General features: G+C 35.6%; 1 protein-coding gene across 2 annotated transcripts in view; it reads left to right on the top strand.

Moving 5' to 3' along the window:
• The window catches only part of DGKI (diacylglycerol kinase iota), a 623,490-nt gene that overhangs the window by 476,090 nt on the left and 120,469 nt on the right, over window positions 1-26,931 (top strand). For both annotated transcript variants that reach the window (XM_056799742.1, XM_003342025.4), the window contains 4 exons: window positions 8,950-9,019; window positions 13,213-13,253; window positions 14,585-14,712; window positions 15,294-15,416. In XM_056799742.1, the coding sequence (XP_056655720.1) occupies window positions 8,950-9,019; window positions 13,213-13,253; window positions 14,585-14,712; window positions 15,294-15,416 (362 nt within the window). The remainder of the gene's footprint in view (window positions 1-8,949; window positions 9,020-13,212; window positions 13,254-14,584; window positions 14,713-15,293; window positions 15,417-26,931) is intronic.

Raw genomic sequence — 26,931 nt, 5'->3', positions numbered from 1 at the left:
CCTTCATAGGGAATAAACCCAGACCGATTTTTGTCCTTTCTTTGAATTCTTACTACACTCCTTGCTTGTGCCTTAAACACTCTCATTGTCATTTGTTATCTTATTATTGTTACCTTAAATCTTCAACTGGAATATAAGTTACTTGAAGGTGGAGATTGTGTTTTATGCTGCTTAGTATGCCCAATACTTTGCATGGAGCAGGAGTTAAATAAATGTTTGACATTCATATCTGGTAAATGTACAGATTGCTGCCAGAACATCCATTTGCACATTATAACATTCCCTTCCCTCAGCTTTTCAACTCTATTATAAATATGAGGGAAACATTAGTTATCCCTTATTTATTCTTTCTTCTCTCTTGTAGGGATTTAGCACTTTTCCTTCCTTCAAATAATCCCTTTTGTTATCATCCAGACATTCTTTCATTACTGAAATTTAAAAGCAATAAACACTACATCACAGCCCTTTTAAAATTCTGTCTCCCAATTTATCATTGAGTTTTTTTCTTAAAATATTTTATATTACTGAGATATAGGCATATTTCCCTCTCAAGGGTTGATTTGGTGGTTTATACAGCACAAATAAGAGTATAACAAGATTGTTGACATAGAACTGGATGAAACTTTTTGTTGTTCAATCATTCATTGTGTCTAACTCTTCATGACCTCATGGACCATAGTGCTGCAGGCCCTTCCCTCTTCTGTTTTCTTTCAAAGTCTGTCCAAGTTCATGTTTGTTATTTTCACAACACTATTTGTTCATCTCATCTTCTTAAGTCCCCTTCTCCTTTTGCCTTCAGTCTTTCTCAGCATCAAGGTCTTTTCCAATGTGTCTTGCCTTCTCATTATGTGGCCAATGAATTTAAGTTTCTGCTTCAGTATTTGTCCTGCTGGTGAATGATCTGAATTAATTTCTTTAAGTATTGACTGATTTGAGCTTTTTATTGTCCAGGGAATTCTGAAAAGTCTTCTCCAGCACCATAATTTCAAAATGTCAATTTTGAATAACTCAAATTTCCTTATAGTCCTTATACAGCATCTAATCCAACCCTTTCATTTTACAAATAAGAAACTGAAATTAGAAAGGTGACTATCACACAAATAATAAATAGAAGAGGCAAGATTTGAACCACAGTTCTCTGAGTCTATTTTCTAATGTTCAGTGCTCTACATCATAGGAACTAGCTTGAAGCCTCCCCTTACTGGTTTCTTACCCATTGTCAGCCTTATCAATGTGTCTGAGATCCCTTTCCTACAAAATTATGCACAAGCTTCTGTTTGTTCATAGGAATCGTGGAATAGGAATAACCGTGAATATGGGAACGAATCTGATCAGGATACATTTTCCAGGCATTTCTAACTGATTCTCTAACTAATAGCCTGGCATAATCAGAATTAACCCACTGTACTCACTCTGAGGAGGAGACATAAAAATAAGCCAGAGGCATTTACTTGAGTTATAAAAACCTGAGGCATCTGTTGTGGGCATAAATCCTGCACAAGAGTAAATGCTACCTTATCCCTGAAACCCCTAAATCTTACATATGACTCCAAGATTGTTCTGTGTATATAACATTCCAAATGGATGCTGAACATTTTCTGTTATATGAATTATATCTCCCTTAATTATTTGCTCCTCCTCAATTTTTTCAGGATTGGAGAAGTATATAAAAATAAATTTTAGACTTTTGGCAAGCTTATACTTATCTGGGCTCCTCCATATATGTGTGAATTCTTTCTAAGGAAATAAACGTAACTTCTATAGAAACTATTTTCTCTTTAAGTATTTTTTGAGAATTGACAAAATCATAGAATATTAGCCCTGAAAAGACTATTAGAGGCATTGCGTACAACTTAGTTTTTCAGATGGAGACTCTGAGGTCTAGTATTGAGACATACCTTACACAGGTTCACTAAAACAGACCTGATACTGAATTCATTTATCTCTGAACTCATGTGATCATAACTGTAAAACAAAGAAAGGACCTTAGTACTCATCACATCCAATCTTTTGATTGTATAAATGAGAAAACTGAAAGGCAGTACAATATATTCCTTTCCTTATTCTTTTCTGTCCTTAATAAAATCATCATTGGAGATATCTCCATTAGAGATTTTCCTGGAATTGCCATAATTACACACAATACTGAAGAATACTAAGATGCAGGGTATGCCAAAATATGCATATTGGGGGGATATCCAAAAAATTGCAACTGAGTCCAGAGCTGCCCAAGAGAATCCTAAAAAGACATTCTATATGTTAGATTCCCCCTCTGTCTATTTCATCACACAGACTCCCAGGGTCACAGAATACTTATGGAATAGCAATTAATATTTTTTCAAATAAGTACTTTGTTGATATTATTATTTTTGCATTGAATTGTCTTGTACCACCTGCTGTTTTTTCCATCCTGCTAGGTTTTAATCACATTTCTCAATTGAAATATAGTCTGCTACTTAGCATGGACTTGATTATGTTAATAGTCTTATCCTTAACAGATTACATACTATTTTATCACTTTCCTTTCAATTAGGAACAAAGATCAACAACCTTCAAACTTCTCACTACTGGGCAGCAATCCCAAAGGAGAGCAGACCACCAATGAGCCCATACTCCCCTTTCTCTTGGCTCCATCACACCCCTAAATAGCAAAACCAACAATAATAGCAACAACTATTCATTGAGCACTTAGTGTTAGGTATTTGGCAATCCAAAATAACAAGTGAAACTTGCCTCTCAGACTACCAGGAAATTGATTGACGCAACTTAAAACAGAATTTTAACCCTCTATAAGCTTGTATAGTTGGAGTTGTTGTAGTCCTGAAGATGAGACCATTTAATCCATTGTTCTTTCTCAATTATTTTAATAAGTAACGTTAGAATGGCCATACGGTTGATCTATTTTTGTCATCAAACCACCAACAACAGTGCCTGGACTCCTTTTTGTCTCTTTCTTCCAGCTGATGGGTTTTTTAAAAATCTTTTTTTAAGTACCTATCATTTTCAGATTAATTCTTTTGATTACAGATAATTAGAGTGATTCCTATATTTTTAATACTGTGATTGGTACCTTTTGGTCTGACTATATATTTTGCACTAATGTACTCTGGATGCTTGCTCTTAAGAAACTTCAGAAAGATAGAATGTGCTCACAAATGAATATGATACAAAATAGATGGAGCTAAGAACAAAGCAGAGGTCCTTATTATGCAGGGTAGGAAAAGAAAAGTTTCATCTGAGTATTAGGGAGGTTTTCATGGAAGAAGCCTGACCTTCAAGGAAGGGAAGAATTATAGCATGCAGAAATGAGGAGGAAACATGTTCCAGGCATTATAGTTTACAAATACACAGAAGTTAGAGAACACAAGACAGGGTCAGGGTACAAGTACTGGTCCAACTTATCTGGAATGTGGTGTATAAGAAGGGGAAAAGAGTTAAAAGAGTCTTGAAAGGTAAAATGGAACCAGATTTTGTAGGACCTTCACCAGTTTAAGAAGTTTGCATTTTATCCTTAAATCAATAATGAACTATTAAAAGTTTTTGAGCAGAGGAGTGATGGTATCTGCCCTGTGCTTTAGGAAGATTATTTTGGCTTGAGGTTGATTATACATCATTACACTTACATGTGCCCATCAGCACCATTTCTATGATTTTAGTACTCTAATTAAAGGTGTTATAGACATGCCAAGGTGACAATCTACTACTTTGTGATTCCATATTATTTATGGTTCCATATTACTAATACATATGTGCATGCTTTCTCTCTATCTCACTCACACATACATACATATACACAACACATACTTCACATCAGTGAAAGAAGGCTTTATGTATATATGCATATTCTGTCAAAGATTTTATGTCTCAATCTAAGGACATTACAGATTTAAACTCTGGAAATGTCCAGATTCCATACATCCAATTGGACTTTTTTGGGATGCATAAAGAGCTATTATTGCATCAAACAGCTTTATCTTAATATTGTTGCAATTTGTAAAAGGTAATGAGGTGCCACAGAGGAAATCTGAAATGGCCCAGAGCTCTGTTCATTATTTCATTTGTATATCATTGTTATTGTTGCTGATATCCAGACCTTCTTTTGGGGATTTGAGTTAGTGATGGAATTTAAGTGAGGGTGTGATGTAGGGAAAGAGTTCTCAGATCCATAAATTGGTTATTTTACCATGTTTGGCAGCAGTCCCCTTGGTACTTCATCCATATTAGTCCTCCAGGATCCAGGAAATTACCTGCAGCCACCATTTAGTCAGTTACCATTTGCCCTATATTCTCAGTCAATTTTCTGAATCAATAGAGGATAAAAACTCAATGTCCCAAGATTGTTAAGAACAGGCTAGTCCTATACTTGTCTTGGAGTGTTTAGGTACACTTTTTGCCTAGGGCTGGTGGAATAGTGTCAATCCTATTTAAGTTCATGATTCATTGAGTGTTATTGTGACTTTCCTTCTTCTTTGCTGAGCTACTTTCTTTTAACTACCCCATACTGTTTCTGAAACGCTGATCTCAACTTTCTTCCATTCTCTATACTTACTACTTGAATAATCTCATTCACATTCTTGGTTTTAGAAGTCATCTTTGAGATAAATACAGCCAAATCCAAATGGCCATCTCTGACCTCTTACTCACATCATATCAGTTTTATATTTCCAGTCACATATGTGGTATTTCCTCTTGGAAAGCCTATTTTATCCCAAATTCATTTTCTTATCATATATACCCCAAATTCTTTTTCTCTTAGGTTTCCTGCATCATTATCATTCTCTTAGGCTAGAAAGCTTGAGGTCATCTGTTTTCAGTTAAAGTTGCTGAAGCATCATGACCTCTACTTTTCAAAATTGTTCCTCCAAATCTAGACAGTTAGACAGATATGATTTGCTCAGAATGTGGATGTCTGACTGAATCATATCCTTTTCTGGGTTCTCCTCTCTTAAGAATTTTCATTTTTTTTAATGCATCCTGGATTTCCTGAAAGAAATAAAAGTCATAGAAAGATCAAAGGGGATGGGAAAAGGGGACTGAGTTTGCCATTTGGTGCTAGAATAGAGGAAGCAAGCAGGAATCTGGATAGCATAGCAATAAATAGAGTACCAGACAGAGAGGCAGGAAGTCCTGAGTTCATATCCTTAATACATGTCAACCTGTGACATGCATTAAGTATATGGTCCCTTGGTATGCCACTTAAAAGCTGTTTACCTCAATTTCCCCATTTGTGAAATGTTATAATAATATCTACCTCCAAAGGATGTTGTGAGTCAGTTAGCATATGTAAATCTTTATGCAAACCTTACAGTTGTGTCTGACCCTTTGTGATCCCATTTGGTGTTTTCTTTGTAAAAATACCAGAGTGGTTTGCCAATTGCTTCTATAGCTCATTTTACAGATGAAGAAATCGAGGCAAATATGTTTAGTGACTTGCCCAGGGTCACACAACTACTAAGTGTCTGAGGCTAGATTTGAACTCAGGACACTGAGTCTTTTTGACTGTAAGCCTGGCTAAAGCAGATTGGTAGGAAGTAGTATCTAAATATATTATTGAAGAATTACTTGATTGTTTTATTTTTCCCAACATCATTGTGATATTTTATATCTTCTGAATACTGCTTTCATTTAGGTGATATAATCAAAGGATCTGGGTTTGATGCTAGCTTTTAGCCTAGAGACTGGCCCACATTATAATGGTTATTTGTCAACTATTAGCTATGTCATATTGGGCAAGGTATTTGATCTCCTTGGCATAGTTCTTTATCTTGAAAATGAAGAGATTGGGATAAATGATCTCTAAGAACTTTTCCAACTCTAAATCTGTGAAATAGTTATCCACCCAGAGATTCTTAGTGACAAAGAAAATAATTTGGTATAGCTAATAGTAAGTCTGCCTGCTAGAATAATTCTGTTAGGCTAGGGAAACTTTAAATATTCTAATGTCCTTTAACATCTTGGGGAACAGGACATTACTACTTTTATTAGCTTGTATCCTCTCCTTAAAATGTTTTTTTCCCCCAGATTATCTTAAAAATGAATTGATTTTTTTTGGAAAAAACTTAAATTTTATCTGTTCTAATTACATGTAAAACAATTTTTAACATTTATTTTTTTTTTAATTTAGAGTTCCAATTCTCCATTCTTCCTTTCCTTTCTTGAGAATACAAGCAATTTGATATAGGCAGTCATATAAAACATTCCATATTAGCCATGTTATAAAAGAAATCAGAGACCAAACAAATAAAAAGTATTAAAAAGTATGTTTCAATCTGCATTTAGACTTCATCAGTTCTTCTTCTAGATATGGACAGCATTTTTCATCATAAGTTCTTCAGAATTGTCTTGAATTATTCTATTCCTGAGAATAGCTAAGCCATTCACAGTATCATCATATAATAATGCTGTTACTATGTACAAGGTCTTCCTATTCCTGCTCACATCACTTTGCATCAGTTCACAAAGACTTCCCAGATTTTTCTGAAACCATATGATTTGCCTTAATAATGAATTGTCGGTAAAGTATGTAAACCTTAAAATTTCACAGACTTATGAATGTTAAAAATTTTTACTCCACATTGAGGAATCCTCCAATTCCCTACTTGAAATAATTCCCTACCAGATAGTGAAAATTCTACTTGAATGTGAAAACTCCTTGCTATGGGAGGATCTCTACCCCATCCCTACTTGGGATTGCTTTTAGGGGAGAAAACTCCTTGCTATGGGAGGACCTCTATTCCACCCGTACTTAAGAATGCTTTAGGGCAGAAAACTCCTTGCTAAACAAAGAAAGTACTTGGATCCATGCTTATGGTGGGGCAAGGAGTTCTTTGAGCCAGGCCTGTTTTTAGAATTGATACAATGGGATGCTAGGTGCCTAAAAGGGTCGGGCAAGCTTTCTCTTGATGAGATTAGTTGACTCAGCTGTGTTTTCTCTCCTTCAGACTTACTGAGGAGATTGGTCGACTTAGCAGGAATTTAGATGGGCAGTCCTTTGGAAAGCTTCTACAGTGATTGGTAGATGTAGGGACTTAGGGAAGGTGACATGGGAGAAAAACCCCTATATAAGAAAAAGCAGAATCTCTTGAGGAGATATCCTTTTGGAGGATCTCTGATGAGGATCCCTTGGGAAGAATCTCTTGAGAGAGGCTCTGGAGAAAGGCCCTTTGGAACAGTCTCTGGCTGGAAGGCTCTCTGGTGAAGTCAGCTGAGATGGAGCTGGCTTGGTATCACTAGAATCCTTGTTTAGACAGACCTTGTGGTGAGTGTTAAAAAACTGACTGATTTCTCTCTTAAGACTCAGGTCTAGGCCATATTGGCTTGAGACCCTTCATACTTATTCCTTTCTTACTCTCTCTCTCTTTCTTTGATTACTCATTGTATTGTTAATTAAAATCTCTATAAAACCCAATTGACTTGGGTATTTGAATAATTGGGAATATTTCCCTGGCGACCACCTTATATTTGATTTAAAAACCAAGACACTGTAGTGAAACATATGTCTGCGGTCAAATTTACTCACCCTCTCTTATATCTATCACAATTTATATCTTCCATTATTTTAATCACTACAGTTTAAGACATCAACCATTTTAAATCTCACAAGTAATTGAACATCTCTTGATAATTATGTATGAAAACTGTATATAAAGGTTGACTTTTTTCTCTTCCTGCTTTCATTTCCTAATAGAGCTTTTCTTTTTTTTTTTCCTAAAAGGGCTCGTCACAATATTCTAACCTTTAACATGTGTTTAGGAAAGGATTAATGACTGCAATGATAGTAGTAGCATTTTCAGATATTCCTGTTGTCTCCCTCAATAGAATGAAAATTTACTTGAGAGAAGGGAATGTTTTATTTTTGTCTTTGATTCTCCAGTAGCTAGAACTGTGTCTCATATATAGGCAGTGCTTAATCAGAGCACATTAATGAGCATTTGATTAATATTCAGTGACTTAGAAGATGTGCTATGAGGAATTACAAAGAAAGCTGTCTCTAAATACTTGAAACATTAGATCTTAAAAAATCAGAGCAAAGATGAATTTTTTTACTTCCTTATCAGCTAGAAAGCATGAGACTAGAAAATCAAAAGAAACGGTTTGCGGTCTTGTCTGGGCTTCTAAATGTTTGAGGATCTTTTGATCCTCACTTGACCCCTCAGTAAACTGAATTTAAGTGAGAATGAGAATCTCTGTCTTGTCTTCTTTATTAAGTTAACATGAAATAAAATGCAATTTGTTGGTTCATTTAATATTGGAAGCATGTGGTTACCTGAAGTGAATTTCAGCACAAATAGTTCTATTAATTAGAAAGCAGAATGGTAAAGTGAAAAGAGCTGGTTTGCAGTCAGAGGTCCTGGATTCAAATTCAGACTTTTCCATTTACTACCCATATAACAATGGGAAAATCATTTAATTTTTCTAGGCCTCAGTTTCCTCAGCAATAAAAAAAAAAGAAAGAACTAAACTTAATCAGGGCTTATTTACCAGAAATCTGTAAACTTTTTTTTTTCTAGACTGTTTTAATTTTTAATTTGTTGTTCTTTTCATTCTCTTTGAGACACTATTTAGGGTTCCTTGACAAAGATACTGGAATTATTTATGATTTCTTTCTATTGTCATTTTACAGAAGAGGAAACTGAGGCAAACAGGGTTAAGGGACTTTGCCAGGGTTATTCAGCTAGTAAGTGTCTGAAATCAGACTTGAACTCAGGAAGATGATTTATTCCTGACTTGAGTCCTTACTTTATCTACTGTGCCACCTACTGCCCTTAAACTTGGGTTTTAAAAACAATTTTATAACTTTTTTTATATAATTGATTTCCTTTGTGATCCTATGCATTTTATTTTATGCATTTAAAAACATTATTCTGAGAAAAACTAATAATCCTAAAACTAGATGAATTTCAAAATTCTTCAAGCTCTAAATCAAGAACTCTTCATTTCTCTTTCTAGGATCAGGAAACCTCTTTCCCCAGGGCTCTTTCAGCTCAGAGACTTTCCCCCAGGTGGTGCTTCCTAGATGGTAAGTGTACCTACTTTTGTTTAAAGACTAGAGAGCTGGTCATAGATTACTAAAGAAATTTTATTATTCACCATCTCCCTCTCTCATCTTCCCCATTTTGCTTGAGGGTGACAGGAGTCTAGAAAGGGGAATGGTGGAGGTTTTTTAGAAGAAAAAAGTGCTATAAAAAGTGCTTTATTAAGATATAGAGTATTGATATATATGTGTGAATCTTGACTTGTGATTTAATTGGTGGTAAGAGCTCATGAAAATTAGCAACTTTTCTACAATTTATAGTTTCATGGTATAGACAGGCTACCTATTACACCCAGGATCCCATATCCAGGATTTGTTAGAGGCTGAACTTGAATATCCTGGCTTCTTTCCTAAAACTGGTTGTTGCTCTTTCTGGTAGAACAAGCCAGGACAGGCTATCTTCCAATTTAGGATTACTTCATTCTTTGTATTTCTAATGCTTAACACAAAGCCTAGCAAAAAGACTTGTTATAAATGCTTATTGATTGATCAACAAAAAATATAGAAGCGAATAAAAACAAAATGAAGAGATAGATAGGGAAATCTGGTGTTGGGGCTATGACCTGAAAAGAGCAAGAGACCTGGGAAGGTAAAAAAAGAAGGAATTAAATGTCTATTGATATGGCATTGGTAAAGAAATATACTTGATTACAATCCCATATAAATCACTGACTAGCTGACTTTTTAGACCTGTCTCTGAACCTCAGTTTTCTCATCTGGACTATAATTATGAGCTATTTGCTTTACCTATCACTTGAATCTATTGCAGGTTTTAATAAGGATAACATGAAAATACTTATAAACATTTTCCATGTTATAAATAAAAGCGGTGGTCTTCAATAGCTACGAAAGCCCAAGTTTTATATTGCAGAAGTATATGAGACAGACCCAATTTTTCAAGTGGAAGCCATTTCTGATGGGATTTGACTTCAGAACACTTGATTTGGAAACTGGACTCTAGTCTCTTTTTTGTATGTTTTCTTCTGTGTGTATATGTGGTCATTGTGTATGCATACATAACTGGAATGATGTTCAGTGTGGATAAAAGAGATTACAAAATATTTTATATCCAACCAAGATTAGACATAAATGAACATATGTGAGTATATGAAGTATGATCATAAAATAAAAAGCAATTTTATTTAGCTGATGAGATGTCTCTGCAGGCCATTCCAGAAGAGGATTTCTTTAAATAGCAATTCAGAAAGCAATATTTGCTTCTCAAAGTTATTTCCTTGAAGAACAGTGTTTATAGATTTTTTAACTGTTATTTCTAAACAAATCTCATTATTATAGTCTTTGTGATGGGGTAAAATTGAGGCTCAATAAATGTGGTATTTGCATGAGAAGAGGAAGTGACAGTATTGTATAAGCTGTGGACTCATGGGAGTAGCCTAATGCAGTACAGTTATAGCAAATACAAGAAGAAAATAATCCATCTGAGTAGCATACTACCTTAGAAAATATCAAATTAATACCATTTATGTTATCTATCTATCTATCTATCTATCTATCTATCTATCTATCTATCTATCTATCTATCTATCTATATTTTTAATTTTTAAAAATATTTTCCAATTATATTAGTTAAAGGGATTTTCTTAATACCTCCCTCTATCTCTTTAAGAGGCTAGAGAGCATGATTTCTAAGTAGATCAGAACTAACTGGAGTTAGTGATCCAGAGCTGAAGATTCCGTTACCAGGGAGACCAGAACTGAGGAAAGGAAGGAGCCTGCCCTCTGACAGGAAGTTAAGGGGGGGGGGCAGATGGTCAATGAGGGGATAAAGGAAGCAGCACAGACAGTTGAAGGATTTTTGCCTCTGGCATCTCAAGAGAGCAGGAGGTCTGTCTCTTAGGCAAGAGACTACTGACAGTTGGGCTGCCATAGAAAACAGATTGAAGGAGTGACTGAGTGGTGGCTATCCAGTATTTTAGGGAGTTTAGGGAGTAGGTAGTTACTGAATAATTTATAGATAGAATAGGTTAAGATAGGCCTGGCTTGCCAGGAAGAAGAAACTGTCCTCAGAAGACAGAGGTAGTTTTAGGAAATTTTAGGTAGTATTAGGAATTTTAGGTATTTTTATAGGGTATAAGATTAATAATCTCTCTTTCCTCTTTTCTATCTTTCTTTCTGTACTTCTTTCTCAAATTAAACAGAGTTTTTGTTAAATTGCTCTCCTCATTTTGTCAAACTCCTTAATTTAACCCTTACACATTTCAATCTGCTTTGGGAATTTTGTGTCTGCTTGTACCTGCCAGCCTCAAATTTGACACCACTAATGTAGTGGATATAGTTCTGAACTTTGAATCAGTAATACCTGAGTTTTCAAGTTTCATCTCAGATTCCTAAAAGCTATGGAATCTCAGATAATTTACTTAACAACTTTGAGCCTCATTTTTCTTATCTGAAAAATAGTGATAATTATATTTGGAACCACCTTACAGGGATACTCTGAATATCAAATGAAATGTTGTGTCAACAAAGTTCAAAGAAATGCTAAATATTATTGATAATATCACTCCATGATTATGTTTCAAAACAGGGTGAAGCTTATGCCCATATTATATATCTTAGGTTCCTTAAAGAGGAAATTAAATCTATTCAAAACAGTTCTCTTCCTTAAGAAAAACAGGAGAATAGGGTTAAATTCATAGACTTACCAAAGGCTGGGATGCATAGGGGAAGGTGAAAGAAAACATAGATTTGTGTTGGCAAACCCATGGCATGCATACTGAAGGGGCTGCTTCCCCTCCCTCTCTCCCCCTCTCCACATGTACCTGAGGACATTTCTCTCATCATTCCTGCCCCTCTGTCCAGCAGCCCAAAGGGAGCATTCCTTCCCTCCCCTGTCTGGGTTAAGGGGATGGCACACATGACACATGAGGGTGCCATTAGGGCACTCAGTCTCTAAAAGGTTCAGCATCACTGATATAGATTATTTCCAAACCACTGCTAATTCATTGATTGGCCAAAGAGGAACTACTAAGCATATTAGAAAAATGGCATTCATTTTTATGCCAGTATGTCTACTTTTGCTTATAAACAGAGAGAAAAAAAAAGATTGAATGTATGAGTGTTTAGCTTTAACACAGAATCTAATTCTGCTCGATTAAAAGTTTCATCATATCTGTTTCATTATGTGAATTTCTGTTATATTAAACAATGACACTATATTGGTTGTTAATGAGTTCAGGCCTTCCTAAGGTTGAATCTCCTCAGCCTGATCTTGAGTACTTCCCTTTGCCTCTATGTACTATAGTGGTAATGCTTGAGGCCCACTTAGATAGCAATGCAAATGAGGGAGGCTGTTATTCACTTTAGGAAATGGAGTCACCAACCAGAAGCCAGTAATATAACTTATAGAAACCTGAATCCTGTGACCCAGAGTCTGTCATGGAGCAAACCCTGGTCCCATGCCCTTTGTGTCTCACCATATGCTGGCTCTGTCCTCTATGGGAGATTTCTAAGAAGACAAGGGCAAGGTCCTTATAACATGAGAGATAGCAATAATATATTTGAAGTAATAATATATATGAAGCATTTTGTAGATATTATTTTATCCTCACTACAACCCTGTGAGATAGGGCAATAACTCCAGAATTAACTTATTTAACAGATCAGGAGAGAGAGAGAGAGAGAGAGAGAGAGAGAGAGAGAGAGAGAGAGAGAGAGAGAGAGAGAGAGAGAGAGAGAGAGAGAGAGAGAGAGAGAGAGAGATGAAGTGACTTACCAAGGGACATAGAGCTAGAAAGTGTCTGAGGAGAGATTTGAACTCAGGTCTTTCTCACTCTAAGTCTATCACTCTACACACTGCATCACCTAACTGTGTTACAACCATACTCCTGGGGGGACTTTCATAAAACTTTTGAAGTGTGGACATGTATAGGCCTCAGTAAAAATAACCCTAGAGTTTCAGGTTTAAAGAGGCCTCTTCCTTGTCTCATTCTACCTATAATATCAGAACTGTGGCTTATCCTCTCCAAATATATACTTATACTTCCAGCAACTGAGAATTACTTCCCCAGGACACAGAACCCTCCAACTAGATTGTCTGAGAGTCTCACTCTAAATGCAATGTACCTGTGATTCTGAAGCATTCTGAGTCTGTTAACTGGGTTTATTGGAGATCAGAGCATCCTTGTAATTTGGCTCTTCATTGTCTGTTTCTCTCTTAGCTACTTCTGCTGATCGCTTTTATCGAATAGACAGAGCTCAGGTGAGTTTCACTCAGTGTGCAAGTGACAACTCCTTATCTGAAAATAAATTTTATTGCCTTTTTCTATAGACTGTTCAGAAAATCTGCAGAGGTCTTGGAATGACATGCCAGGCAGAGCCATAAACCTCTAATTTCTTTGCAGGCTAGTTTTGCAGACATGTTAAAAGGCATTAGATTTGTAGGCTTTATAGTATGGCTTCAGCAGCTTCATCCAATTTAATGCTTTCCAGCAACTCCCCCCTTCTCTTAAGGTTTTCGTTGCTAGAACAAAAGAAGATCATCACCTATGTCCAAATTTCACCAATTCTCTATGAACCACAGATCCTTAAAATCTAATAAAAATTCAATATTAAAAATACTTGGAGCTTGGTTAATGAGGCTTTTAACAACCTGGTTTCTCATGAATAAGACTAACAAAGTTTACTTCAATATCTCAGACTTTCCTTTGCTATGAATTCTATACAAATTTTGTCTAATTGTAGTGTAATCCAGGGAGTGGTGCTCCACAATTACTTGGAGTGGGGCTAACCTAAATAGTGTTTCCTCTGACATCATTTGTAGAAGATCAAATGTTCAGACTAATGTATTCTCTCATTCTGGCAATACAGGCTAAATTGAACTAATTACAAGGTATTTGTAGCAGATATTTGTAGCAAACTACCTGTGGTTTCCCAAGAGATTCTGAAAGAGATAAAACCTTTATTATTTCTTGATCCTTCAGTCCTTTTACCCTAAATTCTCCCAGCAAAAAGCAACCAATGCCTCAGGGCAGGTTCCAGGACAATTCTATTACTCTGTAGCTCCTCAGGTCCAGGGTGATCATGTCCAGTTCACATGCCCAGTCCCACTCCTGAAGGGAAGGACCAGTCTTAGCTCGAGAACCCTATCCAGGTTCTCCTGGATCCAGTTAAAATCCAGCTACACTATGATTTAAATATCTATTTTTTAAACTATAGTCTACTACTTAGTGGTTTCTGCAAGGTCCTATGTAGTTATTTATGTCCTAATCTACATGATACTGCTGGGACACTCCATATCCATTCTGACAGATTAAGTTTTCTTCTTTGCCAGATTTTGAGTTAAAAAAAACCTTTCTCAGACACTTAGTAGCTAAATGGAAAAGTCCATAAGTTTCTCAGCCTCACTTTATTGAAATAAAAAATACGATATCTGTAGTATTTTCTACATAGGGTAGTTGTAAGGCTAAAAAATAAGATAATATGTCTAAAGTGCTTTGCAAACTTTAAGACACGATATAAATATGCATTTGGTTTTTTTTAAACATCAGCATCAGTATCATCATCAACAACAACAATAATAATATTCTCTAGGAACATTTGCACTTTGTGATGGAAATTTCTCAAGATGAGATTTTTATCCTGGATCCAGATATGGTGGTATCGCAGCAAGCAGGGACACCACCAGGGATGCCTGATCTGGTGGTTGAACAAGCTTCTGGGTGAGTGTATATTTCTTTACAAGTGAGGTTAGTGTGGAAAAACCAGGTCTGCTGGCTGGCATCTGGGGATTTGAGGCAAAAAAAAAACTTCAAGGACTGAAAGGGGAGATATAGTGCATCTAGAGAGTGATGTGATTTGGCACCTATTTCAGAAATGTGGCTACCTTGTAGCTTGGCTTAATTTGGCCAGGGAAGCACACATTTCTTTGATAAAGATGAGCTTCAGTCATGGTACAGAAAACGAAAGAAAAGTGAATGAGTAAAAATAATATCCCTTCTTAGGAATACAGAGAAGTAAGGGGATATAGGGTATGGATGGAGAAGAATGTGGTGAGAGATTTATTAAGAAGGCAGTTAGGATAGTGATAGAGATGAAATAAAGGAAGGAAAGAAGTAAGGGAGGAAGGGGAAGATGGAAGAATTTATTTTATTGGCTGCTTCTGACTTGAGTTCATTAGTTTCTAGCCTAGGTAATCAAGGCTAAGTTGCTTCAGCCTTGGAGATAGGGGGAAACAGATTAAGTGTTATAGAAGAGAAGCTAACTTTGAAGAAGTAACTGGTCTCCTTTTCTTCCCACCAAGGATGTCAGATTGGTGGAACCCTGCACTCCGAAAACGCATGCTGAGTGACAGTGGACTGGGAAAGATGTCACCACACTTTGATGTCTCTGAGAAGAAAGACTTCAGTCACTCACACATGTTGCCGTAAGGATTTTGTGAATCTCATTTAGATGTGGCATGGTCTTTGTTATCCCTTGGGATTCATAGACATTAACCAGTAGGAAATGATTCCCTTTAACCCCCTTCCCCTTCATATGTGTGTATGTACTCTAAACATAGGAGTAATTTTTAGTCTTTTTTTTTTGTATGAGTGGCAGTGTAGTTTAGTGACTGGAGAGTTAGCCTCCAAATTAGGAAGACTCAGTTTTAAGTCCTTTCTTTGTTATATATTGGCTGTGTTATCCAGGCAAGTTGTTCTCTAGGCAACTCACTAAGACTATAAGCTGCAGAGAAGGTATCCTTATGTTGGCAGAAGGAGCTCCCTCATGTGGGAGTTCCCCAAGTCAAATGAATTTGCAGATGTGAATCCCTGTCCTTTGTATCACTGGCCATCACTTTACTCTCCTTGTATCATTTTCAGGTAACTTAAATGTGAGTTGTGTGACTTACTCCTTCCTGGATGAATAATTGGTATTCTCTTCCCTTCTTTCTCTTGGCCATTTCATTCACTCTAATTTCTTCATCAATCACCTGCCTGATTCCCAGCTTCAATCCCATATCTCAACCTCACAGTTCCACCAGCACATAAAAGTTGATAGGTCCCAGGCCACACTTTTACCTTTCCTTCTGAACCTGCTCTTTTTTTTAATAGGAGAAGTATGCACATGCTTCTATTTTCAGTACAGTGGAAACACCTTGCCTCCTGTCATGGTGCCACACTTCCTTCCTGTGTGACCTTAGGCTTCAAGTCATTTGGGCCTTAGTTTCCTTGTCTGTAAAATGAAAAGAATGCCATGGACAACACTGGAAATATTTTCACCTTTAAATTTATGATCTCTGTCCAAATCATTTATGTTTGAATATTTTACACATATTCTACTAAATGCCATGGGGAAGGGAATTGGCTTAATTTGTAGCATTTATTCTTTCTTTTCCCTCATATCTGTAATCTGATTAGTTAGCAGCCCTGACAGCTCTACCTCTATATACAGGGGTTCTTAACCTGGGATCCATAAACCTGTTTTGTTTTTACATTTTGATTCATTATAATTGGTTTCCTTTGTAATCTTATGGATTTTCTTTCACATAATTAAAATCATTATTTTGAGAAGAGGTTTTAGCTTCTCTGGACAGCCATAGGGATTCTTGACCCAGAGAAAAGGTTAAGAACCCCTGAACACATTTTCATGTGTTCTCTCTTCTGCATTCACTTGGCCATAATCATAGTCATAGCACAAACCCCATTATTATCCACCTGAAATCCTTACAAGTCTTGTATTATCACTTCCTCTAATTCTAAACAGTTATCCAAAACTGTTCAAAACTCTTCAATGGCATGCTACTGCCACCCAAATCAATTTACTCTCCATTGTCTGGAAATTAGTCCTTCTACAACCTGATGACACCTTTCCTTTTCAGTTTTTTTCTTCCCCTATTACACTGCTCCATTCAGTGTTCAAGACAAAACAGACCAAAATCTCTACCAGGACACTGGGAACATGCCCTTCACTTTCCTCTCTGTTTTCTTCTGTTCACTCTGTCTCCATGTCTGGAACATCCTCTGTCTATTTCTGCCTATTGATTTTTTGTCTTGTCCTTCAAACCCAACTCAAACATTACCTTTTCAATGACACCTAACTTGATTCCCCCATTAGTAATTCATGTCCTTTTATATCATAATAGAATTTGGCTTTGCAGCTTTTTGTAGATTTGTATGTTTCTTATCATAGAGTTATGTTTGTCTTATACTTGAACTAGGCTAAAAGCTCCATGGATTTAACTAACTCTATGACCTTGGGCAAATCACTTAACTTTTCTCAACTGTTTTGATTGAAATAATGGTAAACTGAGGCAACAAATTTATGAGCATGATTATTATTTGTATTATTATTATTTTTAAGCAAATCTAGCAATTATGATTAAATGGGCCTGAGAAGTTCTCAGTAACCATGGATGCATTCAGTTGACAAAACATTCTATTAAGGTCATGCAGAGGAACCCTGAAATAGTCAGTGACATCAGTCTAGCATAACAGTGTTTTACCTCATTTCTGATTGATCATTGCCAAGTCAGTAAACCACAATTTACATCAATTTTTAACAAGATGGACTAACACCATGGAAAGTCCAGTGGTTGGCAATTTCTGAGAGAGAAAAGAGTCTGATAGGAATCATAAAAAGGAATTCTACCCTTATGAATCTTCTTCAATCAGAATATATTTTTACATGTGGTACTTTTTGATTAGTTTAGTGTAGGTAGATTAAGATTCGTGTAGAAATTTTATTAGGTTAAGAATTGTGACATGGAAATCACTTTAAAAGACTGATATATATTAATTTAAGGTTGCCAAGGAATTCAGCTATGTAATTCCTAAATGAAAAATCAAGCCAGCAGTCAACCTTTTATGGAGTTTTTAATTACAAACAGGAGGAAGAAAGGTATTAGAGGAGGGAGGGAGGGAGGGAGGGAGGGAGGGAGGGAGAGAGAGAGAGAGAGAGAGAGAGAGAGAGAGAGAGAGAGAGAGAGAGAGAGAGAGAGAGAGAGAGAGAGAGAGAGAGAGAGAGAGAGATAAAGGGGAGAGAAGGGAATAGGGTTTAAATACCCCCTTTGCTTAGGCTGGGCCAAAGGCCCAAGTCCTTAGATAGCTGAGGCAAAGAAAAGAGATCAGTCCCTATCACTCACGTGACCAAAATGGAGAAACAGTCTCAGGGGCCTCCACCTCCAGCCTCCTTCAGAGCAAGCCCTCCTCTCAGACCTCTCCAGGAGCTCTCCCTCCAGGACCTCTCTCCTCTCAGACTCCTTCAGAGCAAAACCTCTCAGAACAAAAACCTCTTCCTCCTCCTCTCCTCAGACCCCAATATCTTTAAGGAAACCATCTAAGGAAACCCTCCCCTCAGTTCTCACATCTACCAATCACTGTCAATGTCTCTCCTGTGCCAGTGGTGGCTCTAGCTTAACCCAGGAACGCCCAGAGGTCTGTTTCCTTTGCACATGTATGTTGAAGGTCATATTCTCAAATAATTACATCTTGATCTTTGCTGCAGCCCTTCCTAAATCCTGTTACTCTGAGTAGGGTGGAGACGGTAAGTTCCAAGACCTGGTTCTGTCATTCCAAGTATCTCTATTGTATCAATTCTAAAATCAATCATGACTCAAAGAACTTCCTGTTCTATGCTTAAGCATAGGTCAAAGCCCTTTCCATTGTTTAGCAAAAGGTTTCTGTCCTAAAGTAGTCTTAAGTAGGGAGTAGAAGGATCCTCCCATGCCAAGGAGTTTCACATTCCAATAGAGTTCTTACTATTAGTAGGAAATTTTTCAAGTATGAAATTTCCCAATGGTGAAATTTCCAACATTCATAAGTCTAAGAAATTTTAATGTTTACAGAATCTGGGTGGGAAAATAGTCAGATGGCCCATCCTTCCCTACAATTCCCTTCCCTCTGTTAATAAAATCATTTATTCACTTGTGTGTGTTCCCTTTCCTAAACCTTTTCCCCTTTCCCTTAAAATCCCATTATTACAGTTTTGGTGGAGCCAGTTAGGTAAAGGCTTAGAAAAATTAGGCTTTAGTATAAGAAAGGCAGTTAGAGACTGGAAAGGTTCCATTACCACACTCGGTAGTTGGCACACTGCAAAAAATGTGGGGGAAATGGAACTCTGGAACTCTAACTGGACTAGGAGAGACATTTACACTTTTAAAGTGCCTGGCACATGTGCTAGGGGGCCATCTTGGATTTTTTGGTTGAATTTTTTTTTTAATTTTTTTTCTTGTTCTTTAATTGTGTGTGGACAAATAGTAATCAAAGTGGATCATAATAGAACTGATTCTCTTTTGTATAACACTGTAATATTAAATGTAAACATGTCTGAGGACATGTTAAATGATTTGTTATACATATTTCAGGATTGTGTTTTACACATCCCTTAAATTATTTTTACCTTATTTACCAAAGGTTGTTATGTGTTGTTAAATTATCTGTATAAACTGCTTTATCCTATGTTCCCTTACTATGTATCTGTTTGGTTATTATATACAAGTGTAGAGTTGTGGTGTTTAATATTGGACATGGATATAAGGCTATAATCGTATGGATTACCAAAGACTCTGAACTGAAACAGATGATTGTACTAATGAAACAACAGCTAGATCACATGGAAATATGAATAAGGGAAAAAGATTTCTTAATAATGACTATGAATTTGACTTAAAGGGAAAAGATGAGAATGTTAAAAATTTAAATAGGCTGCAAAAAGAGGAGGCAGAATGCAAGGTTACCTTATTCCTTCTAAGAGAATTCCCAGTGGTTTCTCAGGATGAAATATTTAAAGTGAAAACCCATAAGAGATTTACCCCAGAGAATTTAGAGTCAATAAAAAGGAGAATTCCTTCCTTTGTGGAAGAACCAAACAAGGTGATCAGGGAAATACAGAGAGCCATTGATATTTTTGATCCAGACTATGATGATTTCTCTTTATTAATGAACTTTTAACTTAGAGGGAAAGGAATAAGTTTATTGAGTAGACAAGGAGTGACCCCTCAATAACACCATAGCCAGAAGATTACCAAGACACAGATATGAACAACAAAGAACAGTATGAATTAATAAAAGAATCTAGACAATCAATAATGGATGTTATGAAAAAATACACAAAAAAGGCCAAATGCATGGTCTCAGTTTGAAGGAATTAAACAAAAGAAAATGAAACACCTACTACCTTCCTTGATCATAATTGAAACATATTTAAACATAATCATGTGCCTGTTGCAAGACCATCAACACAAATACTGGAGACTGTCAAGAGATTTGCACCTTCACCAAGCTCACCTATGTCTTTGACAATGAGGGCACCATGAAATAATGTAACTATAATATTTGGGATTTTAAGGGAAAGGGGGAAAAGTTTAGGAAAGGTTTAGGAAATAAATAATTTTATTAATAGAGGGAAGGGAATTGTAGGGAAGGATGAACCATCTGACTATTTTCCTAACCAGATTCTTAACCCAATAAAGTTTCTCCAATAATCTTAATCTACCTAAACTAAACTAATCTAAAAGTAAAACAAAAGATAAAGTCCAAACAGGGAGTCCAGATTCCCACACTCTCCAGAGTCCTTGCTACAGTACTCATACCTGGAGCTACCCATTGCCTTTTTACAGAGTCCTTGGTGGGTTAGAGAGAAGAATTCCGTCAAAAGTCCTTTTATCCAGGAAGTAGAGGAATCCTCACCCAAATTACTGTCCACCAGAATGAATGGGAAAGTCACACTTGAGAATAATCCACGGCAGGCAGTTTAAGAGATGGTTATTTCAGGGAACCTCTCAGATTCACTGCTTCTGTGGTGAATCCAGCTTCAGAAAGAGAGACAGTTGAAAGCTGTCCATCCCTTTAGAATCTTGACCCAGCCAGCTTTTATAGAACCTAGGCTTGAAGGCTGTCAATCAATCTTTGCAACTTCCCTTGCTACAATCCTCCCTTTCACAAAGCTGAAATCATGTTTTGCCATTTGTGCACTAACTTATATATTACTTAAACTACAATATCTACCCAAAATAACTAACAACTTACACTTAACTATCTTTATCTAAAACTATCCTCTTTATCTGAAACTATCCTATTATAGGGATTCAATCAAGGAAAGGAAAAGGGGAATTAAATAAGAAACAATTACAAATTTCAAAATACAGATTAAATATATGCAAAAACACAACCACCATATAACATAAAAAGCAAGAGATAAACACAACTTTCATGCAAAAACATTAAACTCATAAAATACCACTCATCAACTAACACAGAAACTTCTACTACTATTATAATACATAAACATCAAGCTTAGAGAAAAACTTTTGAAAATTACAATAAACACATCACATAAATTTTACAAAGAAATTAAACCAAAACATCAAAATCACTTATGCAAACTACACTTAACAATAGATAAAATTAAACATGAGTTATCTATTTACATAAATTTTTACATATATACATGCAGAATACATACATACAATGTATGCTATACATATACACTTCATATTTATACATGCTATATATACATATACATATACCATAATACAATTAATTTTACAATCCTATTAAAAACACTATTTACATATGTATTTACAATTTTGTGTCATATGTGATGTTATATGTTATTTGTGCTGTGTAATTTATGTTGTAATGCAATTTTGTAGTGTAGTTCAGTATCTTACCTTATAGAATCTATCTTAAATTTTAATCTTATCTAACTAAATCCCTATCTTGAAGCCCTATCTCCTAAATCTCCTATCTACCTATATTCCTTATAGTAAACTAAGTATATAACTAATTTTTGTTAGTAGCTAATTAATTTATATCTAATTATAACATTGTTAGTAGCAATACATTGTTTCACTTATTCAGTTAGTGAATCAATGTAACCTAACCATGTTTATGTTTTGTGTTTACGTGTTTGTTATGTTGTTATTTTTGCTATGTTATGTTGTTCTGTTAGTGTTATATCAGTGTTACTGTTTTGTTAGTGTTTTGTTACTGTTGCATTTGTGTTACTACTGCATGCAACATACTTACCAAAACCCCAGAATTTCTTTTCTTTTCCAAACTTAATTGAAGAATTCTTCCTCTCCAAATACTTGATAGTAAATGTAATTGTTTGTTTGTTAATGTTATATTGTTTTGTGTTATATTACCCAAATTTTAATCCATTAGTCCATCAATTATTTGATCTTCGCCAATTTCCTCTAAAGTCTTTATCTTTATATGTTTTCCAGTCTTTTTCAATGTCTATAAATTTCCTGAATTCTCCTCTTCATCTGCATTGTCCTCTCTGTCCCCTTCCACTGGAATGGTCCTCTCCTTACTGATCTTTCTGACTGCAGACTCAATTTGGCTGATGATTCTCACTATCCACAATCTCTTCTTCATTTTCTTCCTCAATAATTTGTACACTTTCATTATTAATTCCATGAGCTAATTTGATATGTGAACAATGATATCATGAATCTCTAACTGATACTTCTACTGAAGACGGAAAAACTAACAAAATTGAATAAGGGCCTACCCATCTCTTTTGTGTTGCTGATGTTTTAGCAAAAATTTTCATACATACTATATCTCCTGGTTGGAAATTATGGAGAGAATAATCCAATGGACCAGATTGGATCAATACTCCCATATTTTGTAGATCTCTAAGCCATTCTTGTAAAGCACTTAAGTATGAAGCAAGTTGACAGTCTCCTCCTAAGAGAGATGTATAGGCTGTCTTACAAGTTTTTGCCTCTAATGGAGCATGTCCAAAGAGAATTTCAGAAGATGATTCATGCAAATCTGCTCTTGGTCTTGTATGAGTGTAAAACAAAGCTATGGGAAGAATATCTAGCCCTTTTAGATGAGTTTCAGCACATATTTTTTCCCACTATAGTCTTGAGTTCCCTATTTACATGCTCAACTTGACCTGAACGTTGTGGGTGATAAGGAACATGATATTTAGGTATTGTTCCTAGATTTTCATAGACTCTTTTCAGGATATCATGGGTGAAATGAGATCCTTTATTAGAGTCTATGGTAAGTGGTATGCAAAATCTAGGAATTATTTCCTTAATCAACACTTTTACCACAAAGCTAGCTATATTTGTATTTGATGGAAATGCTTCAGGCCATTTTGTTAATCTGTCCACAATTACCAGACAAAACTTGTATCTTCCAGCTTTTGGTATGTTGATGTAATCAATTTGCAGACTCTCAAATGGATAAAATGCTGAAAGTCTACCACCTAAATCTTTCTGTCTGAATGTCCCTTGGTTGAATTTTGGCAAACAGAACAACTTGTACAGATCTTATTTGATACAGTACTTATACCTAGAGCTACTCATTTCCTTTTTACAGAATCCTTAATGGGTCAGACTAAAGAATTCAGTTGCATTAAAAGATCTAGGAAGTAGAGAAATCCTCACTCAAATCACTCTCTCCACCAGAATGAATGGGGAAGTCATACTTGCTGATAATCCTAGGCAGGCAGTTTAAGAGATGATAATTTTAGGGAGCCTTTCAGATTCATAGCTTCTTTGTTGAATCCAGCTTGAGAGAGAGAGACAGTTGAAAAGCTGTCCAACCCTTTAGAATCTTGACCCAGTCAACTCTTAAAGAATCTAGGCTTGAGGGCTGTCAATCAATCTTTGAACTTCTTTGCAACTTCTCTTGCTACAGGTTAGGCTCAACATCATATTGAGTCTGGAATTCTCTCCCCATCATACCCCCTTGAGATGATAAATAATCTTAGATTTTACATGTACAATCATGTAATACATTTTCCCATATTAATATTTTCATGGAAGGAAATTCGAATAACACCCACCCCCTGGCAAAATAAAAAAAGAAAGGAATTGAAAAAAGTTTGCTTTGGTCTGGATTCAGGTGCCATTAGTTCTTTCTCTGGAAGCAGGTGGCATTTTTTATCAGGAGTATTTTGGAATTGTTTTGGATCATTATGTTGCTAAAAATTGCTATTATTCAAACTTTTTAATTGTATAGCATTCCTTTCACTGTGTACAATGTTCTACTGGTTCTGCTTTTTTCACTCTGCTTCAGTTTCTATAAGTCTCTCGAGGTTTTTCTAAGTTCCTTCTGGTCACCATTTCTTATAGCACAATAGTTTTCTTTTATAATTATATATTATAACATATGTAGCCATTCTTCAGTTTATGGGTATCCTCTCACTTTCCAATTCTTTGCCTCCCCAAAAAAGAGCTGCTTTGAACATTTTTGAACATATAGGTCCTTTCCCTTTTTAAAAAAAATCTATTTGAGATACATATCTGGTAATGGCATTAATGGATCAAAGGGCATATACTATTTTATAGTGTTTTGGGCATGAGTACAAATTACTCTCCAGAATGTTTGAATAATTTTACAACTTCCCTAACAGTGAAGTACTGTTAGAATTTTCCAACATCCCTTTCAAGTTTTGTCATTTTTCTTTTCTGTCATAATAGCCAATGTGATAAATGTAAAGTAATAACTCAGAATGTTTTAATTTGTATTTCTCATAATAATGATTTACAGCATTTTTGCATGACATATTCTTATATATTTGACTCATTTCTCTATGTATTTGAGAAATGTGCATTCCTCTGCATCCTGTTGAGTCCTGTTTAGTTTCTGACCTCAGTCTTCCCCAATTTGTCCTCTTTTCTATCAGTCCAGCATCTCCTTTCTCATATTCCTTTCACCTCCTACTTTCCAGTAGGATAAGATAGATTTTGATACCCTGTTGATTGTGCATGCTATTTCTACATTGAGCCAATTCTGATACAAGTAAAATTCATGTGCTTCCCCCCTCTTCTCCCATCCCCCATCTTTCCTTCACTGTAAAAGCTCTTTCATGCCTCTTTTATGAGGTAATTTACCTCATTATATTTTTTTCTTTCCATCTTCCCAATGTATTCCTTACTCCTGCCTTAATTTATTTCTATTTCATCTCATCATATTCAACTCACACCCTCACTCTCTTTCCATGTGTACTCTTTTTAACAATACTAATAATGGTGTAGGTGTGAAATATTTTAATTTCATTGAAGGCCTTTTGGTTTATCTTTCCTGTTTACCTGTCTGTGCTCTATGATTCTAGAATATGAGGGCACTTTTCCTTGATAATTTCTTGAAAGATGATGCCTAAGCTTTTTTTTTTTCTTCTCTTGGCTTTCAGGTAGTTTAGTAGTTCTTAAATTATCTCTCCTAGATTCATTTTCCATGTCAGTTGCTTTTCCAATGAGATATTTCACTTTTTCTTCTATATATTTTTTCATTCTTTTGACTGTTTTTTGAGGTCTCCCGGAGTCATTAGGTTCCATTTGCCCAATTCTAATTTTTGAGGTGTGATTTTTTTCTTAAGTGAGATTTTGTACCTCCTTTTCTATTTGTCCAATTCTACTTTTGATTCAAAGATATTTCATTTTCCTGTTTGCATGTAATAATAATTTTCAACATGTTTTCTAAAAGTATGAGATCCAAACCACTTCCCTTCCTTATTCCCTCCCTCTCTCCCCCCCCCCCAATTTGGAGATGGTAAATAATTTGATGTGGGCTATACATCAGCCAATTCTACTTTTAAAAGTTCTTTTCATCAGTCAATTTTTGTATCTTTTTTTCCTTAGGACCAATTCTGCCTTTTAGGAAGTTCTTTCCAGTGGGTTTTTTTTTTACCATTTGGCTTATTTTTTTAAGGCATTCATTTCTTCAGTACTTTTGTTGCCTCTTTTATCAAGTTGACTTTTCCCCATGATTTTCCTGTATCACTCTCATTTCTTTTTCTAACTTTTCTTCTACCTGTATTATTTGATTTTTAAAATCCTTTTTGAACTCCCCCAATAATTATTTTTACTTGAGAGCAATTCCTATTTTTTTTAAACTTTGGATACAGCAGTTTTGACTTTGTTGTCTTCTTCTGAGTTTGTGTTTTGAGTTTTCCTGTAACCAAAATAACTTTCTATGTTGAGTTTCTTTTTTTGTTGTTGTTGTTTACTCAGTTTCCATACTTTTTCTTTTCTTTTAATTTGAAACACTGCTAACATTAAATTCTCTAATTTGTGGTGAAGGAAGAACCATTCTAAGATTCAGGTTCTTTGTATAGCAATCTTGAGAACTAGGCCTGAGGCTCTATCTGATTTCAGTTCTTCCAGGGTGCTGTGATATAAAGAGAAGTATTAGCTGCTGAAAGAAGATCATATGTTGTAAATAAATGAAGACTCTAAATGATTCCATTGTGCCAAAATGGAGAGAGAGAAAAAAAGAGGAGAAAAATCTAAAACTAATTATTACTTTGGCACAGATACTACTCTCACACCCTTGAGGCAAAAAGATATTTCATTTTAATTATTCCTCTGCAAGGGGTCTTGGTGGGTCTTGGACAGCTAATCATACTTTTTTCAGTATCGTGCTGAGCCAATGTGTTAGTTTTCAGGTATTACTTTGATAACTTACATTTCAAGGTAATTTTCTCCCTCCCTTTGCAATAGGATTGATAATGAAATGTCAGGAAGAGGTTGGTAATTCTAAAACCTTTTTCCTTTAGCCTAAGTTCAATATGAACTTTAATTTGAAATGGCTGTAAAATAGTCATGGCTATATAAATTAGGCCAAACAATAAAAATACTGCTTTGGATTATTAGCATAATCCTAGATTTGATGTACGGAAATCTTTGGTCCCTGCCGCACCTCTGGCACGTAACCAGCTCTTAGCCACAGTAAAATCTTACCTCTGGAAAATGTCATGGATGAGGTAGATGATCTCTAAAATTTCTTCCACATTTCAAATTTTAGAATTCCATGAATCCTGCCTTGGGTAATACAATCTGGAAAAGTGACTAGAGTGATGATCTTGGAGTCAGGAAAGCTTGGATTAAAATGGCACTTTTGACACTTGTTAACTTTATGAATATGGACACATTGCTTAATCTCTCTGAGCCTCATCTTTTTATTAATAAAAACTATAATAATATATATTAA

The sequence above is a fragment of the Monodelphis domestica genome, chromosome 5 (assembly GCF_027887165.1).
Source record: "Monodelphis domestica isolate mMonDom1 chromosome 5, mMonDom1.pri, whole genome shotgun sequence".
NCBI lineage: Eukaryota > Metazoa > Chordata > Mammalia > Didelphimorphia > Didelphidae > Monodelphis > Monodelphis domestica.
This window is presented reverse-complemented; position numbering and strand designations above follow the sequence as displayed.